The following is a 16,636-nucleotide window of genomic DNA, read 5'->3' on the forward strand; positions in this document are numbered from 1 at the left end:
GTACAGTCCCAACTCTTGTGTCATGTAGTTACCAAGCTGACAGTCAGAAGGGAGGATGGCAGCATCTTCCATTGAAGTCTCCTGGTCTGTATGCAGCCTTGGTTGAGTGCCTTCTCACTTCAACAAAGACACGGCTGGTGGCTGTCATGGTGTGAAGCACCTCTTCCCTTGCATAATTTGGATCGTTTGGGGTTCTGACATTGACAGGTTATAGGAAGTCATCCTGACTGAGGGCCGCATTTAGCCGTCCAGGTTTTGAAGACATTCCTGGAGACACTTTGGGAGGTTCAGAAGAAAGAGGGAATTTGTAGACACTTGGTCCATGATGTCTCCTGGAAAAAAAAAAAGAACGTATCTTGGAGACAAGACGTATATTCCACTCAAAAAGAAGAAAGGTGGAGGAACAAGCTTGTCTTGATTTTGCACCCTCACCCCCAAGTAAAAGGCCCCTGGAAAATAACGAAGCCTATGATCCTCTTTCATCCTCTCAGCAGCTCGGAGAATTCAGGGAAAGGGGAGCAAAGTGGGGGAGCATTTTTAAACTTGGAAAATTGAATAGTTTATTTTTTTTAATTAAATAAATAAATAAATAAAAGCTAACGCTCCCGAAGGGCGCCAGGTTGGAGCAGCTCCAGTGCGGGAGGAAATTTAGTGAGGGAACCGAAGGCCACGAGCCCGCCTGCCCCGCCGGGCTGCTTTTCCAGTGACACGGAGGCGGCTAACCTTGGCAGGGGAGGGGCCGCTCCGACGCCTGCGCGGTTCCTCCCCTCGCGGGCCGCATATCACGGCTTCGCCGGCGGACGAGCTGCCGTCCCGGCGGTTGCCCCGCAGGAGGACCGGCCGCAGCCGGGAGGGCGGCGGATGCTCTCAGCTGGCCGTGCCGGGCAGAATGGCGGGGGGTGCCGCGGGGACCCTTTGGAGGCCGGAGCGGGTCGGTCGGTGGGATGAGGAGCGAGAAGCCGGGCGAGGGTCCCCCATCGAGCCCCCCCCCCCCGGGAGAGGAACAGCCGCGGTTGCGGCCTCGGTTTCCACCTGCGTCCCTCCCTCCCCTCCCCCGGGTCGGAGGAGCCCCTCTCTGAAACGCGGGAGGGGGCAAGACATCCCTCCCCCCGCCCGGCAGCTGGACGTCGTGGAGCGGCGGGTGGCTCGTTTACGGGCTCGTCGCAAGGACTCTGGGCCCGAGGCCGCAACAGCCACCCGGCTGGCTTCCTTCTTGCGGCTTCTCTGCGTCCTTTCCAGGCGGCCTCGGTTTTGCTCTGGCCAAACTCCAGCAGTAGCCACCGAATTCTGCCCTCGGCCGGAAGATTCCCCCACTGTATAGCTGGCCGTTCCTATTCAGGCTCCAGATACCCCGCGGGGCTCCCCTCGGCCGGTCCGATGCAGACGTGGTACCTTGGGCCCAAACGGGGCAGCTCGTCCCCTGCCTTTTCTGTGCTGCTGCCACCTTACCCCCACCGCCACCTCCCTGCTGCAGAAGGCAAGGTCTGCCTCTGCCTTCCAGTCTCTGGGAGTTCTCTTTTCAACATGCCTTGAACTGATCCTGATCTATCCGGACTGACAAGCTTTAAGCTTCCCACCCCCACGTTTTCCCACCAGGCCTGCCTGGAAAATGCAGGGATTCCCCAGCCCTGAAGCTTTCTGCCTGCAACGCCTGGGTGGGTCCGAGCTTGGAATAAAAGCAGCTGCCTTAAACCAGGATCATTTTCCTGACTTGCGTGGCTCTGCCTACTTAGAAACTAGCAGAGGTCGCATTGATCAGTAGCAGAAATTGCTTCCCTGCTATGGCTTTCTTGGTGTACGCCCTGACCCACTGCCTGAAAAGAATTGGGAGGAGCAAAAACCCTACAGAGGCCATTTGCAACAACTTTAATCACCAGAACATTGGAGGTAGCAGAGGGGCGCTGTACAAGTACAGACAGAATTTAATCCGAAGGTGGGAGGGGAGGGTTAAAATAGGGATGCAGAAGGAACACAACAAAGACGGAGGTTCCAAGTTCTGAGGACCCCAGACTCGTTGGGTGGAGTATTGTGGAGATCCCAGGCGGGCCTTGCTTTGCAGGAAGCAGGAGTTGTGAAGGTCTTGCGTTCTCCTGGGAGGTTAGCCAGTGTTTCCGTGATGCTGGGACACAAGAAAGTGCTCCTCGGTGTTTAGGGTGCAAATAGGCACCCCTTGTGTGCTTGGGCTGGCTTCCTTGGCGCTCTACCATCAGACCAACATCAAATCTGTCTTCCATGGCGCAGCTGTACGCAATCGGGAGTGGGTAGCCGTATCATCTTGTAAGGGGCTCGCTGCATTGCCCCACAGGACGCCAACGCTGCCTGGTTGAGGAAAAGCCAACAACGGAGAACCTCTGGGCTTGACCCCAACATGCAGCCTGGAATGTCGAGAAGACGGGTGCCCAGCCCCAGCACAGGATATGGCCAGGATTCAGCAGAGCCTGCAAGGCCAACCCGGAGGGGGAGGGGCGTGTTGTGCTGCTTCTCGAGGGGGGGGGGCTCCACACTGGGACCCTCACAGGATGCCCTTCTGGGCCATGGGGCTTAGAGGGCTGCTGATCAGACCTTGGCTGTCCCTCCGCAGATCAGCCTCTCTCCAGCAGCTGTGCCCAGAGGCCGGAGAGCAAGCAGGGAATGGGGGCTCGGGATCTCCTGTTGCCCCTCACAAAAGGAGCAGCTTGGCCCTTTTGTGCCAGGGGGATCCCTGCCCGGATGCCTGTCAGGAGTCCACCCCCCCTTGTGGCGTTAGCATTGAAAAAGTTCACTTCAGTCCCTCTGGGTAGTCCTAATGGAGATGGAGAGCTGAAGGCCACTCTTGCTAGCAGCCAGGGAGGATTTTATTTTTATAGTTTGGAAAAAACACACACACACACTCACACACACACACTCACACTGAGCAGACTTCCTGGGATTTTGTCTCCATGTTGGATATAACACAGGTGGCCTCAGGAGCTGTGAGCCAGGTGGGTCCCGCCAAGCCCAAGTAACCCTGGGCCTCTCCCCTTTCTTGGCCCTGGACAGCAAGCCTTGCAGGCACCTTGGCTGCCCACACCGGGGACGTCTCTTGTCTGGCAGCTTTGGATGGCCGCCGGTCCCTCGTGGCATCGAGAAGGAAGCCAGCCTGGCTCTGCTGCTTTACTCGGGGTGCCTTCTCCTGGGCTGTTATGCTGAAGGAGGGACCGTGGACCATCTGAATGAACAAGGACTGGCCTGACAGTTGCGGGGGGGGGGGGGAAGGTTGAGAGGGGCGGCAGAGCAGCACTGTCCACCAGCCAGGCCCCTTGCTGATGGCCCCAGGGCAGTCGCCACCTCCCAACGCTGAGCTCCGGGATCAGATTGTGCGGTGTTTTCTTAAAGGTTGAAGTAAATGACGGCTTGAGTTGGCAATGCAGACTGTGACCCAGGTGGGCATCGGGTCCAGGGAGGGTCCCTGGGCCTGGCTGAAGTTGGGCCAGCTGCGTTGGTGCTGAGGAGCGGCGGGCGAGCATTAAGGCCATTGGAAAGGAGGTGTGCTTCAGAGCAGAGAGAAAATTCCAGAAGTCACGCTGTTTCAGTGCCCCAGAAATGGCGCCACGTCTGCCCCTCGGTTCCTTTGGTATAATGGGCAGCTTGTCTTGGCAGAGGAGCTTCCTGGCTCAGCCCAGCAGCACTCAAGGCACACGGCTGAAGGGGGCGCCCCCCCCCCCCCCGTCCTTCAGGCTTCGGCAGCCCCCCCCCCATGAGGTTGGGGGAGCACCGGTCACTCAGTTTGCCTTCTCCAACCCAAGAGAGCACGGAAGGTTCAAAGTGCCTGCAGGAAATAGGCAGCCCAGCGGGGGGGGGAGGGGACGCAGGGGGGCGGCTGCTGGGGCCTGAAAGGAGGTGGGCAAATTAAATGGTGGGCAAGGAGGAGGGGGGGCTCTTGGCACAAGACGCAGTTTGCCAATGTCCGGCTGCGTAGGAGGAATTCCAAATGTGAAGGTTGGCACCTGGGCGGGTCTCCTGCCCCCCCCCCCCCTGCCTACTCCTCCTTTGGCTTTTCCACAGGCAGGAAAGGGCCTGCTTGGAGCTCAGGATCGCCGAGGTGCTTCTTCTCGTGCCCCGGTTCAGCCTTTGTCCTCGTCCAGGAGGGCGAGCGGAGGTAGCCAGCTCGGGGGGTCGAGTGGGGATGCAGTCCTGTGCAGGAATAGGAGAGGGGGGGGTCCCCTTTAGCTCTTTGCGGGCCAGACCCCAGCGGCTCCAGCTCCCCGTTCAGCCCCGTCTTCAGAGAGAGGCTCCTGTGGGGGCTGCAGACTTCCCCAGTTCTGTCTCCTCCACAGGAAGCTCCTCCCCCCCAGCTTCTCCATCCCCCCTCCCTTGCTGGCTGATTCCAACTAGGCAGCTTTTCCTTACTGCTTGGCCTGTTCCCACCTCAAGGAGGTAGATTCGCATCTCTGGCCCTGGGAAGTGGCGGCAGCAGCTGCTGCCCCCCCGCCCCCCACCTCCAACCCAGCATATTAGCTGCAGCATCAGCAGCACATTGCACTGTCTTGGGGGAGGTGGTAGAAGAGACAGTACGGTGGGGCGCAGGGCCATCAAGGCAGCTGCTGAGCTCCCGCCTGCTGGCCCTGGCGCAGTCCAGCTGTTCCTTGGTCTCTTGTGGCCTGAATCAGGGGCCCCCTTGGCAAGCTGGAGTTAACGATGCAACTTGCGTGCCTGGCTGTGTCTGTGTAAGAGACACACTGTGCGCATAGCTGTGCACGCTGGATTAAGCAGGTTTCATGCAGCACTGGCTGCCACGCACACCTTGCTACCACCCCATGGCCAGGTGGCCTCTCTGCCACAGCCAGGAGAGCTGAGCCAGCATCCAACCGAAGTGTGTGCAGCCTGTTGGATTATGGCCACCTGGACGGGGGAGGGTGCTCCAGATCAGCAGTTGCCAACCAGTGGGCCGTGGCTGTGGCCGTGGCCCACTGGTGGGCCCTGAGAAAATTTTGGTGGGCTGCAGAGAAATCTCACCCCCAGAGCACCCCCACAAAGCAATTAATCCAAGCTGTACAAAAACACAAGGCTGCACTGCCCACATGGCTCGCAGGAACCCTCCCTGCCCTCTCACTCCTTACCCGGTAAATTTGCCTGCTAAATGCTATTTTCCCTTTTTCCGACCATCATCTGTTCTGCTGTGCCGGGAGATTTAGATTAGCTAGGAAGCAGGAAATGGTTGGATTTCTTGCTTTCTAGCTAGTCTTTAGATCTTCGGCTCAGCACAGCCAAACCTCCCTTAGGACTGAAGGTTTGCTTGCAAGCAAATTCAGTGCAGACTCACGGCAAGCAAATTTGAGAGACTGAGCTAGCCGATGGCAGATAGATCACTGAATGATTCTATGAGCAACTCAATCTGCCTGCTTTGCCTGATTTGGGGTAAAAGTTGCTCTTTTTTATAAAACATTCAATATTTATATAAATACTTATATTTACATACAAGCCATGCCCAGCCGGTCACATGACCACAAGCCACACCCACAAATTAGGCCATGCCCACAGAACCGGTTAGTGGTCCCTGGGATCTAAAATTATGAGTTTGGTGGTCCCTGAGGTCCAAAAGGTGGGCGACCCCTGCTCCAGATCATGGGGCTCACCCAGCTGCCTAAACTGAGGAGAACGGCATTGGTTGCCTCCTTTCAGAGGCCCTTTCGCTGCCCCCCAGCTGCCTTCAGTGGTATGTGGGGGCCCCTTGTCAGTGGTCGAAGGAAAGAGTCCTTCCAGTTTCCCCCTTTGATCGCTGGAGGACCAAGAGGGTCAGGCAGAGCCAAAGGCAGCAGGGGGCAGCCCCCCAAAGCAAGCACAGGAACCTCGGTGCCAGCAGAGCCTCAGCTGTCACTCACAGCAGAGGATGTGCTTGTCACTGAATGCCTCCTAATCAAAACACACACGCACACACACAGGGGTGGGAGGGGGGACTTACCAGCAGTGGGTTCTCTGGCTACATTCTCCTCATCGGAATCGGCAAAGACCTCTGCCAGCTCTTGGTCAGACATGTCCGTCAGCTCCGTGAGGTCCAGCAGGTCGAAATGCACCTCGAGAGACGAAACGCTGCTCAGGGGTTCTGAGAAGAGATTGGGGGGAGGGGAGCTCAAGATCTTTCTCTGGAGCTTCCCTTTCGAAGCCTCCCTCCCCCCACGGCCAGCCCCCTACTTACGCCGGCGCTCGGCAACCTGCAGCAGCCCTGAGGTGGGGATTGGGGTCCCTCCTTCCTCCTCCGCCGGACAGCTTTGGGGCTCTTCTACCAGCCCGTGCATGGAGAGGGTGATGGGGGTCTGGCCCTCCAGTTTGGGGGCTTCCTGGGTCAGCTCTGAAATGACAAAACGGGGCATGAGGACAGAGAGGCCCGGCCTGCTCAGCCTCACCCAGGAAGGATGAGACTTTGCCGGTTTCAGCCTCGGCCTCTTGCCTCTCTAGGGGGCCCACCTGGAGGGGGCTCCTGGGGTCTCCTTTGGGGGAAAGGCCCCTCCCCTCCCCGGCCTCATCAGGGCCTTCCTGATGGGCGTGGGCTGCCGAGGGGCTGCCCTCCCACTGTTCTGTTGGGCGGTTCCTGCCTGCTGGCTGCGTGTGCAGCCACAGCCCCCACCTCAGAGAGACCCCTCCAGTCCAGACGGCGTGTGCAGAGCTGATGAGCAGCAGCTGTTGGGTACCAGGAACCAAGGCTCCGCTCGGGCCCCCAGCCTCGCGCCTGCAGAGACAGAAGGCCGCCTTCTTTGGGAGCAGGTGGCAAGAGGACAAAGGCTGATCTGTCCGCGGGGGGAGGGCAAATGGGGCCTGCAGAGCTGGCTGTGTGCCAGGCATGCCTCAGTGACCCTCTGCCTCTCTGCGGGGGCTCTCAGCAGCCGCCCCGCCTGCCCTTGAAGTTCCAGCAGGGCCTGCTCCAGGGAGCCGTGGGGCAGGAGGGAAGAAACGTAGCCAGGGGGGCGTGGTTCATCCATCTCAGAGAAGGAAGGGGTCTGCAGGCCGGCTCTCCTCGGGCACCCTCTTCCCAGATGGAGGGGCGTCTGGATCACCCCGGTGCCTGCCAGGCGGGTGAGCCAGGTTGCCCTTTTCCACCCCTCTTGCCAGCTCCCAGGGAGGGGCGAGGGGTGCAGCATCCAGGGGGAAGCAGAAAGTGGGTGCCGGGAGCAGCACCTGCTCGTGTCTGAATGTGAAGCGGGGGGGTTGCCTGCAGACCGGGTTGCATGCGCACCCAGCGGACGTTCTGACCCACAGCCTGCCCCTCTCTCTGCAGGCCCCCACGGCTGCTCCTGGCCCAGGTGCCCCGTTAGTTTGTCTGCAGACGCCTGAGACTGTCCCCCCAAATTCCCTGGATCTATTGGGGCCCGTTTGAGGGGGTCAGCCAAGAGGACGGGCCCCAGCTGGGAGAGCAGAAAAGGAGCCCAGAGGTGGGCTGGCCTTGGGTTTCCCCTCTCACCCTCCTGCGGCTGAGGACAAGGAAGGAATCCCGGCACCTGAAGGGGCCCAGATCACGGGCTGAACACCTGCGGAAACACATTCAGGGGGAGAATTCAAATCTGGAGCCTGAGTGGAGCCACAGGCCCCGGCCAAAACCTCCCTGCCGCTTCTCGCCTTTTATAGCAGCACAGGAGACAACCACAGCTCTCGCAACCCACAGCCTGACTTGGCCTCCAGGCCCAGCTGGGTGCTGGCAAAGGAGAGGACACGCTAACGCCAGATTCCTGGGGAACATCCCAGCTTTATGTATGGGGATGGGGCAGCCCAGCTGAAGGGAGAAAAACAGCATTCAGCGCTCAAAGCCCTGAATTATTCATGGCCAGGTTTTTAACAAGCTGAGTGTGGGAAAGTGGCAAAGGAGGCGTGAATATAACAGGATACTTCCAGCTCTCAGTAGGCTGAGGCCAGCAGGCAAATAGCGTTGAACTTGGAAGCATCTCCCTTACGGAAGGGGCTCTTCATCTGGCCTTCCTGCCTGCGGGGTTGAGAGCCTGTCGTCCCCCTGGCTGCTTCTGGGAAGAGCCCCAGAGGGTCTCAGAGGTCGGCCAGAAGCCCCTTTCTAGCAGGGCCTGCCTGCCCCTCCCCTTAAGCCGTGTGTCCACCCCGCAAACCCCCACCTCCCCCATGGAGAGGAGTGCTTTCAGCAGGAGCCCCGAGGTGCTGCTGGCCAGAGGGCCCTCGTAAGCGCCCTCCTTTCCCAGGGCTGCCTCTCCGCTCATCCACCTCCAGCATTTGGCCAGACACATTCAGGCAGAGCATATGGCTGCCGCCCATCCACCCTCCCTCCCTCCCAGCCAGCACAGTCTGCCATGCTGGTGTGGCTATTCCTGTTCTGCATTTCATGCACAGGACTTCTTGCTTTTTTAAAATAATATTTTTATTATGCATTTTCCTTTATAATACATCATATTTTCAATTATACATCAACAATCCATCTCTTTCCGTCTCTTTCCTTCTCCCCTCCGCTTCCTTCCCCGTCTCTCTTTCCTTTCCCTCTCTTCCCCTCTACTCCCCTCTCCTTCCCTCTCTCCTTCCCCCTCCTCTCTTTTCCTTTCCTCCTCTCCCTTTCTACTTTACATCCATATTATGTGTGAATAATGTTGATTCCAAGCATCGATCATATTAATCCTATTTACCACAATATTAGTAATCTTTATCACAATCAAATGTAATCATTTTTATACTATTTAAACCTTATATAAAAAGAAGATATCTAACATCTATAAAACCTTAATCTTTCTATTATTTAATAATCCAGTTCACCACAATATTGGTATTCTTTATCTCAATCAAATGTAAACAATCCTTTTAATATTATTTGAGTGTACTTTAAGAAAAAGACGCCTAAGATCTATAAGTCTTTAATCTTTCTATCTTTTCAGTTCCATAAAAAAAAAGAAAAGAAAATTTCCTCTATGTAGTTTGTTTCTATCTTCCTTAATATTTAAGTAGCAATTCTTTCTATCCCTTGACTCTTGCCCTCAATAGTGCTTCAAATCTAATTGGGTTTTTTTCCTCGTTTCCCACACTCCTCATCTTCATCTTTCTTATTTAACCTAAACATTTCTCCAGTGACATACTTGTACTGACGTTTCTCCCACATACCTGCTCATATCCCAGTCTCCTTATCCACTATATCTTCCCATGCACAGGAAGGCTGCACCTGCAGAGGGTGGGGGCCAGGGTACCCCCAGGAAGCTGGGGAATCCCCCTCTGGCAAGCCCACATTCTCGCTCAGCTCTTCCAGCGGGGATCACCCCCATCTCTTGGGCACTCTGGGGGCAGCATACTGCCTGTGGGGAGGGATGGAGCTGGGCTCAGGGGTCCCGTGGGTCAGAGGAGGCAGCTCAAGCCCTCCCGTCTCCAGCAGGCCAAGCCCCCTTCTTTGCCAGTCCCAGCAGAGAGGGCCGGGTCCTCATTCCAACTGGCTCCCCCCAAGGACTGGACTGCCAGATTCCTCCTTGTGGATTAATTTTGTTTTTCTGTTCTGAATCTCTGGCTGGGGCTTTTCTCTAATTCCACTGATCCATTTTCACATTTGCCTGGCTCCCTTTTCTAGCCAGAGTCTCTCTGCCTTCAGCAAGCAGTTAAGCCTGCAGGAAGAGCCAACCACGGTCACTTCCCATCCTAAAGGAGCAACCCTCTGCTCAGAGGGGCCACTTCTTACTGGGATGGCTGGAAAGAGTTCCCAGAACAAGGAGACGCTGAACCGACTTTCTTTGATCTCACCTGCTTCTCATGGGGGGAGGGGGGGGAATGTGCACAATGGAAAGCAGAAAGGTCAGCTCTGTGGCCTGGAGAAGCCGCAGCTGCCACCGACCGGAGCCCCCAAAGGATGCAGTCAAGACCTGGGTGGGAGAGCTGGGTGCCTGCGAGCTTCTCTGGCTGGAGAGCTGCTTGCCAGAAGCCCTTTCCAATCCTCTCGGGTCCCCTTTAAGCTTCCACCTGCCTCCAGCTGCCGGGCCCCTCCCCCCCAGACGCAGAGCAGGCTGTTCCTTTGATCCCCTCCACTGGGTTCCCACCCGCCTTGCTCTGGTCCAGCAGCGGCCCTGCGGTCGAAAGGGGGCTCGGAAGAGTCGTCGGGCGCACCACTCTCACCGCTGCTGCTGACTCACGTTACAGGACCCGAGCCCAGCCTGGCTCCGGCTGCAGGTTAGCACAGCCAGGGAAGTGGGGGGGCGGACCCGCTGAGCTGCAGACCACCCCAAACGGGCAGCCCTTCCCCACAACCATCAATGGGGGGAGGGGGCACTGAAGTCTGGGGAGGGATCTGGTACATGATGGTTCCGATGCAGAAACTCCGGGAGCTCTTCCACCCCGTCAAGTCACTCCCTGCCCGCGCTGGAATTTGGAAGTTCCCAGAATGGTCAAAAGCAGCGGCCCGCCTGGGTCAGGGCAGCCGGACATGAAGCTCTTGAAACCGAGGCTGAACCCACCCAAAGCTCCGGCAGCTTTGATGAGCGGTAGCAGTTCCGACCCCAGAGGCCCGCTTCCTTCCTCGCGCACATTCACACGTGCTTCTTAGCCACAGGAGTCGGAGAGCATTCCAGTCACACCCCACTGCGTCCTCCAGGCCTCCCCACAGGAGGCCGCGGCTTGCCTTGCCTGCCGTCCCTCGGGCAACTCGCTTCCCTTTCGGCTTGAGCTCCGTCGCGTCCCCAGCGCCCAAAGACGGCCGAGCGACGGGGAGGCGGGGCGGGGGAGACTTATTTGCCGGAGCCGCCTTAGCTCTTGGGAGCCGCTTGGCTGTCAGCGCTCCAGCCCTGCGAGGGGAGAAGTGGGAAGGGGCGAGCAAAGTTGACAGGCGGCGCCTTTCTGGAGAGAAGGCCGCTTTTCTGGCCGGGCCCGCTCCGTCCTTCCCGCTCATGGCTCCTTCCCCGAGAGCAGAAAGCCTCTGGGCCACCCCACGGGCCACCCCGGCCCCGCCACCTCGCTGGGCCCCCCTTCGAGCACCAGCTGCTCCTCCGCGCCGCCAGCCGCATCCCGGAGCGCCTCGCCTGCCGCGCCGACCGAGTCACTCACCCGGGGGGGCGGCCCCTCCTGCCGTCTCCATCCGTCCCGGCTGCACCAGATGCCCGCTGCGCCGCTGCCGCCTCCCTCCGCGCCGCCGCGACCACTGCAGCAGCAGCAGCAGCAGGAGCAGCAGCAGCCGCCGCCCGAGCGCACATCGCCGGCGGGGAGGAGCGGGCCCGGCGCGGGGGAGGGCGCAGGGTGGGGGGCCGAGCGCGTCCTGCCGCCGCCGCCGCCGCCGCCGCCGCATTAGAGCCCGGAGGAGGCAGGGGGCCGCCGAGCAGCGCAGGGCAAGGGGAGGAGGCGCCGGGCGGGGCCAGTGGCTTCAGCGGCCCGTGGCGAGGCGGGCATCGGAGCCGAGCGGAACCGCCTCGGGAGGGCGAGGGCGCTCTGAGCACAAGCGAAGCGCCTCGCTTCAGGCTGTCACCTGAGGGCGGAGGGGCGGGATGCTCGCCCGGCCTCCGGCAGGCAGCGAAACGGCCGGAGCCGGTCCTGGAGGGCGAGGTTGCTTGGCCGGGCCTGGCGCCCGCCTTCCCCTCCGTGGACGGACCCGCCGGGTGCTTTGCAGGGGCCGCGGGCGGGCCTTCGGGAGGCCGCCCGGGGAGCCAGCCTGGCCCGCGTTCCCCGGCGATCCCCGCGGCTGCGCTGCAGCGGCCCGTGACTGAGTCCAGGCTCCGGAGACACCCGGCGCCTCTCGGCTGCCCCGCGCAGGAGCCGCTGCTCACAGGGCCCCCCGAGGCTTGGCCGTTCCGCAGCCGGGGGGCTCGGGGCTCCGGCGCTGCAGACCGGGTGGCCCTCTGTCCACGCGCAGGAGCGCCCTCTCCTGGTCAAGCGCAGCGGCGGCCGCTTCCCCTGGCCGGCTCCTGGCTGGGCCCAACGCCCCGCCCGCCGGCCTCCGCCTCCGCCCCCTCCCAGCCCGCCAGCGACGGCGGCCCCGCCCCGTTGCCAGGGCGGTCGTCAGGGGCGGCTGCGCGGCCCGCCCCTCTCGCGAGACTTGGAGGCCGGTTGCCTGGAGACGCGGCGGCCGAGCGTCTCTCTCCCGCGGCGTCATGGTGAGGCTGGCTCCGCCGGCGGGGCGCCTCGGCCGGGGACTGCGGCGGCTCTCGGCCCTCCCGCCGCGGCCCGCCCGGTGGCTGCGCCGGGATGCCGGGCCGCGGGGCTCCGGGCGGGGGGCTGCCGCCGTGCAGGGGGACCCACCGCGGCTCCTCTCCTCGCCCCTCCCGTAGGCGCCCAAGAAGAAGGCGGAGAAGAAGGGCGGCGGCGGCGGCGGCGGCGGCGGCAAGAAGGGCAAAGGCGCCAAAGGGCCGGCGGTGGTGGACGCGCTGCCCCCCGACGGCATGTCCAAGGAGCAGGTTGGGGCCGCCGGGGCCGGGCTGGGGGTCTTGCCGCGGGGGCCGGCGCGGCCCGGGTCCCTGCTGGGCTGAGCCTGCCGGGCCTCTTGCAGCTGGAGGAGCACATGGGCCGCATCCGGGAGGAGCTGGACCGCGAGCGGGAGGAGCGCAACTACTTCCAGCTGGAGCGCGACAAGATCCACACCTTCTGGGAAATCACCCGGCGGCAGCTGGACGAGAAGAAGGCCGAGCTGCGCAACAAGGACCGGGAGATGGAGGAGGCGGAGGAGCGGCACCAAGTGGAGATCAAGGTCGGGGTCGCCCTCCCCCCCAAACCTGGGCCTTCCCTGCGGGGTTCCTGTCCCCCGAACCTTCCCGCTGCTCCTCCCCCCAGGTGTACAAGCAGAAGGTGAAGCACCTGCTCTACGAGCACCAGAACAACCTGACGGAGCTGAAGGCGGAGGGCACGGTGGCCATGAAGCTGGCGCAGAAGGACCACCGGTCCCAGGAGACGGAGCTGCGCAAAGACATGCGCACCCTGAAGGTGGAGCTGAAGGAGCAGGAGCTGGCCAACGAGATGGTGGTGAAGAACCTCCGCCTGGTAAGTCCTGCTTGTCCCAAAGCCGCCCCCCTCCCAGAGCAAGCCGGCCAGCCTGCCTCGCCTCAGCTGAGCAGCAGCACTGCTGTCTTAACAGAAACAGCAGGAAGACCTGACACACCTGCGGAACGACTTTGAGAGGCAAGTGAAAGGTCAGTCTCGGGACTCAGCACGGCCGTGGCTTGGTCTCTCAGGCAAGCCTAGAAGTCCGTAAGCGCTGCTTCCTAGCAGGCAGCGGGAATGCTTGCGGCTGCAGAGTCTACCTTTCTCCTGCGTCTCCAAAGCCAGAAAGCAGGGGCCCCTCACCCGCAGCAGTCTGCAAGGGACTTGCGTGCCGGAAAGTTACAGAGACCGCATGCTGCTTTATGGGGGTGAGGCTGTCCAGGGCCTTTGGGGATCTCCAGGCTCAGGGGGCACCTGCCCCCTTTCCTCTGCAGCCATCAGCCGAGGATAGACAGGATGACAGTGGAGCATTCAGCCCAGCCTGCCTGGTGGTGCTTCTGCAGAGATTGAGGCTAAGTACGAGAAGAAGATGCGGGTGCTGCGTGATGAGCTTGACCTGCGCAGGAAGACGGAAATCCACGAGATCGAGGAGAGGAAAAACGGCCAGATCAACACGCTGATGAAGAATCACGAGAAGGCCTTCAGCGACATCAAGAACTACTACAATGACGTCACCCTCAACAACTTGGCCTTGATCAATACCCTCAAGGTAAAGCACAGAGCAGCCTTCTCTGCTGGCATCGGCAGAGCCCCGGGACCCCCGTGTGGGCATGGCTTGGCTGCTCCGACTAGAGGATTCACGGGGGCTTGGTGGGCCAGCCCCTGCTGTAATTGGAAGTTTTGCATTCCTTTCTTGGCATGGGGCAGGTGGCCCTATGTTTGGAGCTGCTTTTAGAAGTTTATTGGGTATCAGTTGTGTGAAAAATAAAAGTAAGTATCGGTTCAAGAGGAAAAAATAAAAATCCACAGTCGGGCTCCCTGGGGAAATGGGCCAAAGCACCTGCAAGAGCTTCGTCCCGTCCCGTCGTCCCGGTCTTTGGGTGTTCGTGTGGGATCTGGACGGAGCGGGAGCCGTTGGAGGGGAAGCGGCAGCCGCTGGCCCTGAAGGCCTGAGATGCTCCCCCTCCTCCAACCCCCTGGGACACAGGAGCAGATGGAGGAGATGAAGAAGAAAGAGGATCACCTGGAGAAGGAAATGGCGGAAGTGCTCTTGCAGAACAAGAGGTTGGCGGATCCGCTGCAGCGAGCCCGGGATGAGGTCTCCGAGCTGCAGCGGAAGCTGGCGCACTACGAGAAAGACAAGGCCATACTGGCAGTAAGTGCAGGGCCCTTGGCCTGGGGACAGGCGTCCAGGCAGCGCGTAGGGCGGCGGGTCGCCGAGGGGACCTGACGCCAGCAACTGGAGCTGCTGTGGCCCTCTTGAAAGTCTCTTAGGGAGAAACAAAGGAGGGGGGGGGCTGCTGCTTCCTCCTCCTCCTCCTCCCGCTGCTGCTGCCGCTGCTGCCGCTGCTGCTGTTTCCCTGCAGACCCCCTGAACGCAGCTCCTGGGCCATGAGCAGGCGATTGGCCCCTTGAGCTCTTCAGCGGCAAGGCCCAGCAGACGTTGCTATTCACAGGGTGAAAGCCGAGGGGTGTAGAAGAGCCCTGGAGGCCCCCTTTGCGTTCTTACCCTCCTTTTGCGTGGTCTTCATTCCCCCAACCCGCAAAGGTCTGAGAGTTCTTCTCAGCCCCCTTCCCCCCCTGCCCCGCAGAGTATTCGGGCCCGGCTGAAGGTCACAGAGAAAGACCTGAAGGATCTCCAGTGGGAGCACGAAGTGCTGCAGCAAAGATTCAGCAAGGTGAGGGCTGAGGGCCAGCCTCTGCGTGGGGGGGGGGGGATCCTGGCATGGGCGGGGGGGGAGGGAGGGAAAAGCCAGCCTGCCTCCATGAAGAGCCGCGGGAACTCCACCCCACCCCACCCCATCCGCACTGTGTGCTGGCACGCTTGGCATAGGTTGAGAACTGCTTGGAGGTAGGTCAGCCCTCTGCATTCTCCCGTTCAGTCCCACCGGCCTTCAGGCTGGCGCTTTAGATGCTGAGGACGTTTCCTGCCGTTCTTCCTTCCTTCCGCGGCTGCTTCCCTACCGGCCGCCTGTCTGGGCGCTGGGCATCCTTAATAACAGCCACACAGCCTGGTGCTGGAAATCGCTTCGTGCTCTCTGCTGTTGACTTCAGAGGGATGTTGCCGTGCTGACTTGTCTCCCCAGGTTCAGGACGAGCGTGATGACCTGTACCAGAAGTTCACCAAAGCCATTAATGAGGTCCAGCAGAAAACTGGCTTCAAGAACCTGCTGCTGGAGCGGAAGCTGATTGGCCTCGCCAGCCTCCTGGAGAAGAAGGAAGTGCAGCTGAACGAGGTGTTGGCGGCCTCCAATCTGGATCCCAGCGCTCTCACGGTGGTCACCCACAAGCTGGAGGTATGGGACCCACCCAACCTCTGGAGACCAGATGCAGCTGCCTGAAACGGCACTGCGGGCCAATTTCCAGCCTGGCCAGAAGGTGGGAATCGGTCTCTCGCGAGCCTCTTAGGCATTCCGGGCACCGTGGTCGGCGCCAGGAGCGGGAGATGCACCCTAGCAGACCCCTCCCTGGGACCTGCCCTCCCCCCAGCAGCTGCTTTTGTGGTCAAGCACTCTGCCTTCCTGTGCTCAGCTGCTGCTTTCCGGACGCCCAGACTGGATCCGGCACTGAGCCGCTCAGACATGCTCTGGGTTGCAGAGCTTTCCTTCCCTTTCTTGGGGGAAAGTCAGCCTCACTCTGGCTTCCAAAGCGGAGGGCGCAAGATGGGGAAAGGGCACGGGAAGGAAAGGTTAGGGACACACACACACACACACACACGGTCAGCAGCAGCACCACAAAAGCTGCCTTGGAGCTGGTGTCCCGAGTGCGGTTTTAACAGCCCTGTGCTCCTCCTTCTCAGGACGTGCTGGATTCCAAGAACAACGCGATCAAAGACCTCCAGTACGAGCTGGCCAGAGTCTGCAAGGTGAGAGTCGCAAGCGGGAGGAGCCTCGCTGAGGGGCTTGGGGGAGGCCGCCCCAGACACTCCCTGCCGCAGCCCCAGAGCCAGGGGGCATCCGGAGGTCCTTGGCTGGGGAAGCCGCTTCTGCTTGTAGCATCCACTGAGCCCTGCGGTATTCAGGGTCCTGCTGCCAGGGCGTCTCCCTCTAGACCTGTTGGGCTGCAGCCTTTCCAGTTTGGGGGCGGGGGCAGTGGCCCATGCTTGCAGAGCTGCTTCCTGGAGAAGCCTGGCCGGAGGGGCCCCCCAGCCCAGGCCTGCAGCTGTCCCTGGGCAGCAGGGAGAGAGCAGGGGCTGTGCAAGGCAGGCTCCCAAGGGGGCCCCCAGCTCCTCCTCTGGCCTCTCCCCTCGCAGGCACACAACGACTTGCTGCAAACGTACGAGGCGAAGCTCACCTCCTTCGGGATCCCCTTGGACAACCTGGGCTTCAAACCCCTGGAGACCTCCATGCTGGGACACACCCTTGGGCAGGGCCCTGCAGGATTCGTCTCCACCCCCACCTAGCAGAGCTCTTCAGAAGTCGAGAGAGTCAATGCTCCTGCAGCTTGGGGGGGCCAATGGAGGAAGCCCCCCCCTCCCCAAAAGAGACTGGGCTCACCTGCCTGCCTTTTGTATTAAAGACTTAATACTTTTTGTAAATGTCAGACAAATGGCCGAAGCGCAGCAATCTTTGATTTACCC

General features: G+C 60.6%; 2 protein-coding genes across 2 annotated transcripts; one reads left to right on the forward strand and one right to left on the reverse strand.

The window, feature by feature from the left end:
* Positions 1-1,851: 1,851 nt before the first annotated feature.
* Positions 1,852-11,349, reverse strand: DBNDD1 (dysbindin domain containing 1). The gene is made up of 4 exons (XM_026719816.2): positions 10,978-11,349; positions 6,155-6,307; positions 5,921-6,061; positions 1,852-4,152 (listed from the first exon to the last, which is right to left on the reverse strand). Exons 1-4 carry the CDS (start codon positions 11,213-11,215, stop codon positions 3,998-4,000), a joined length of 687 nt encoding a protein of 228 aa, XP_026575601.2. The 5' UTR covers positions 11,216-11,349; the 3' UTR covers positions 1,852-3,997.
* DRC4 (dynein regulatory complex subunit 4) lies at positions 11,287-16,605 on the forward strand. Its single transcript, XM_026719849.2, has 11 exons — positions 11,287-12,017; positions 12,192-12,317; positions 12,410-12,607; positions 12,691-12,897; positions 12,992-13,046; positions 13,401-13,606; positions 14,045-14,212; positions 14,649-14,735; positions 15,144-15,353; positions 15,857-15,922; positions 16,310-16,605. The coding sequence occupies exons 1-11, from the start codon at positions 12,015-12,017 to the stop codon at positions 16,457-16,459; spliced, it is 1,476 nt and encodes a 491-aa protein (XP_026575634.1). The 5' UTR covers positions 11,287-12,014; the 3' UTR covers positions 16,460-16,605.
* The last annotated feature ends 31 nt before the right edge of the window (positions 16,606-16,636 follow it).

This window comes from Pseudonaja textilis, chromosome 11, assembly GCF_049901715.1.
Source record: "Pseudonaja textilis isolate UNSWEBS1 chromosome 11, rPseTex1.2, whole genome shotgun sequence".
Lineage (NCBI taxonomy): Eukaryota > Metazoa > Chordata > Lepidosauria > Squamata > Elapidae > Pseudonaja > Pseudonaja textilis.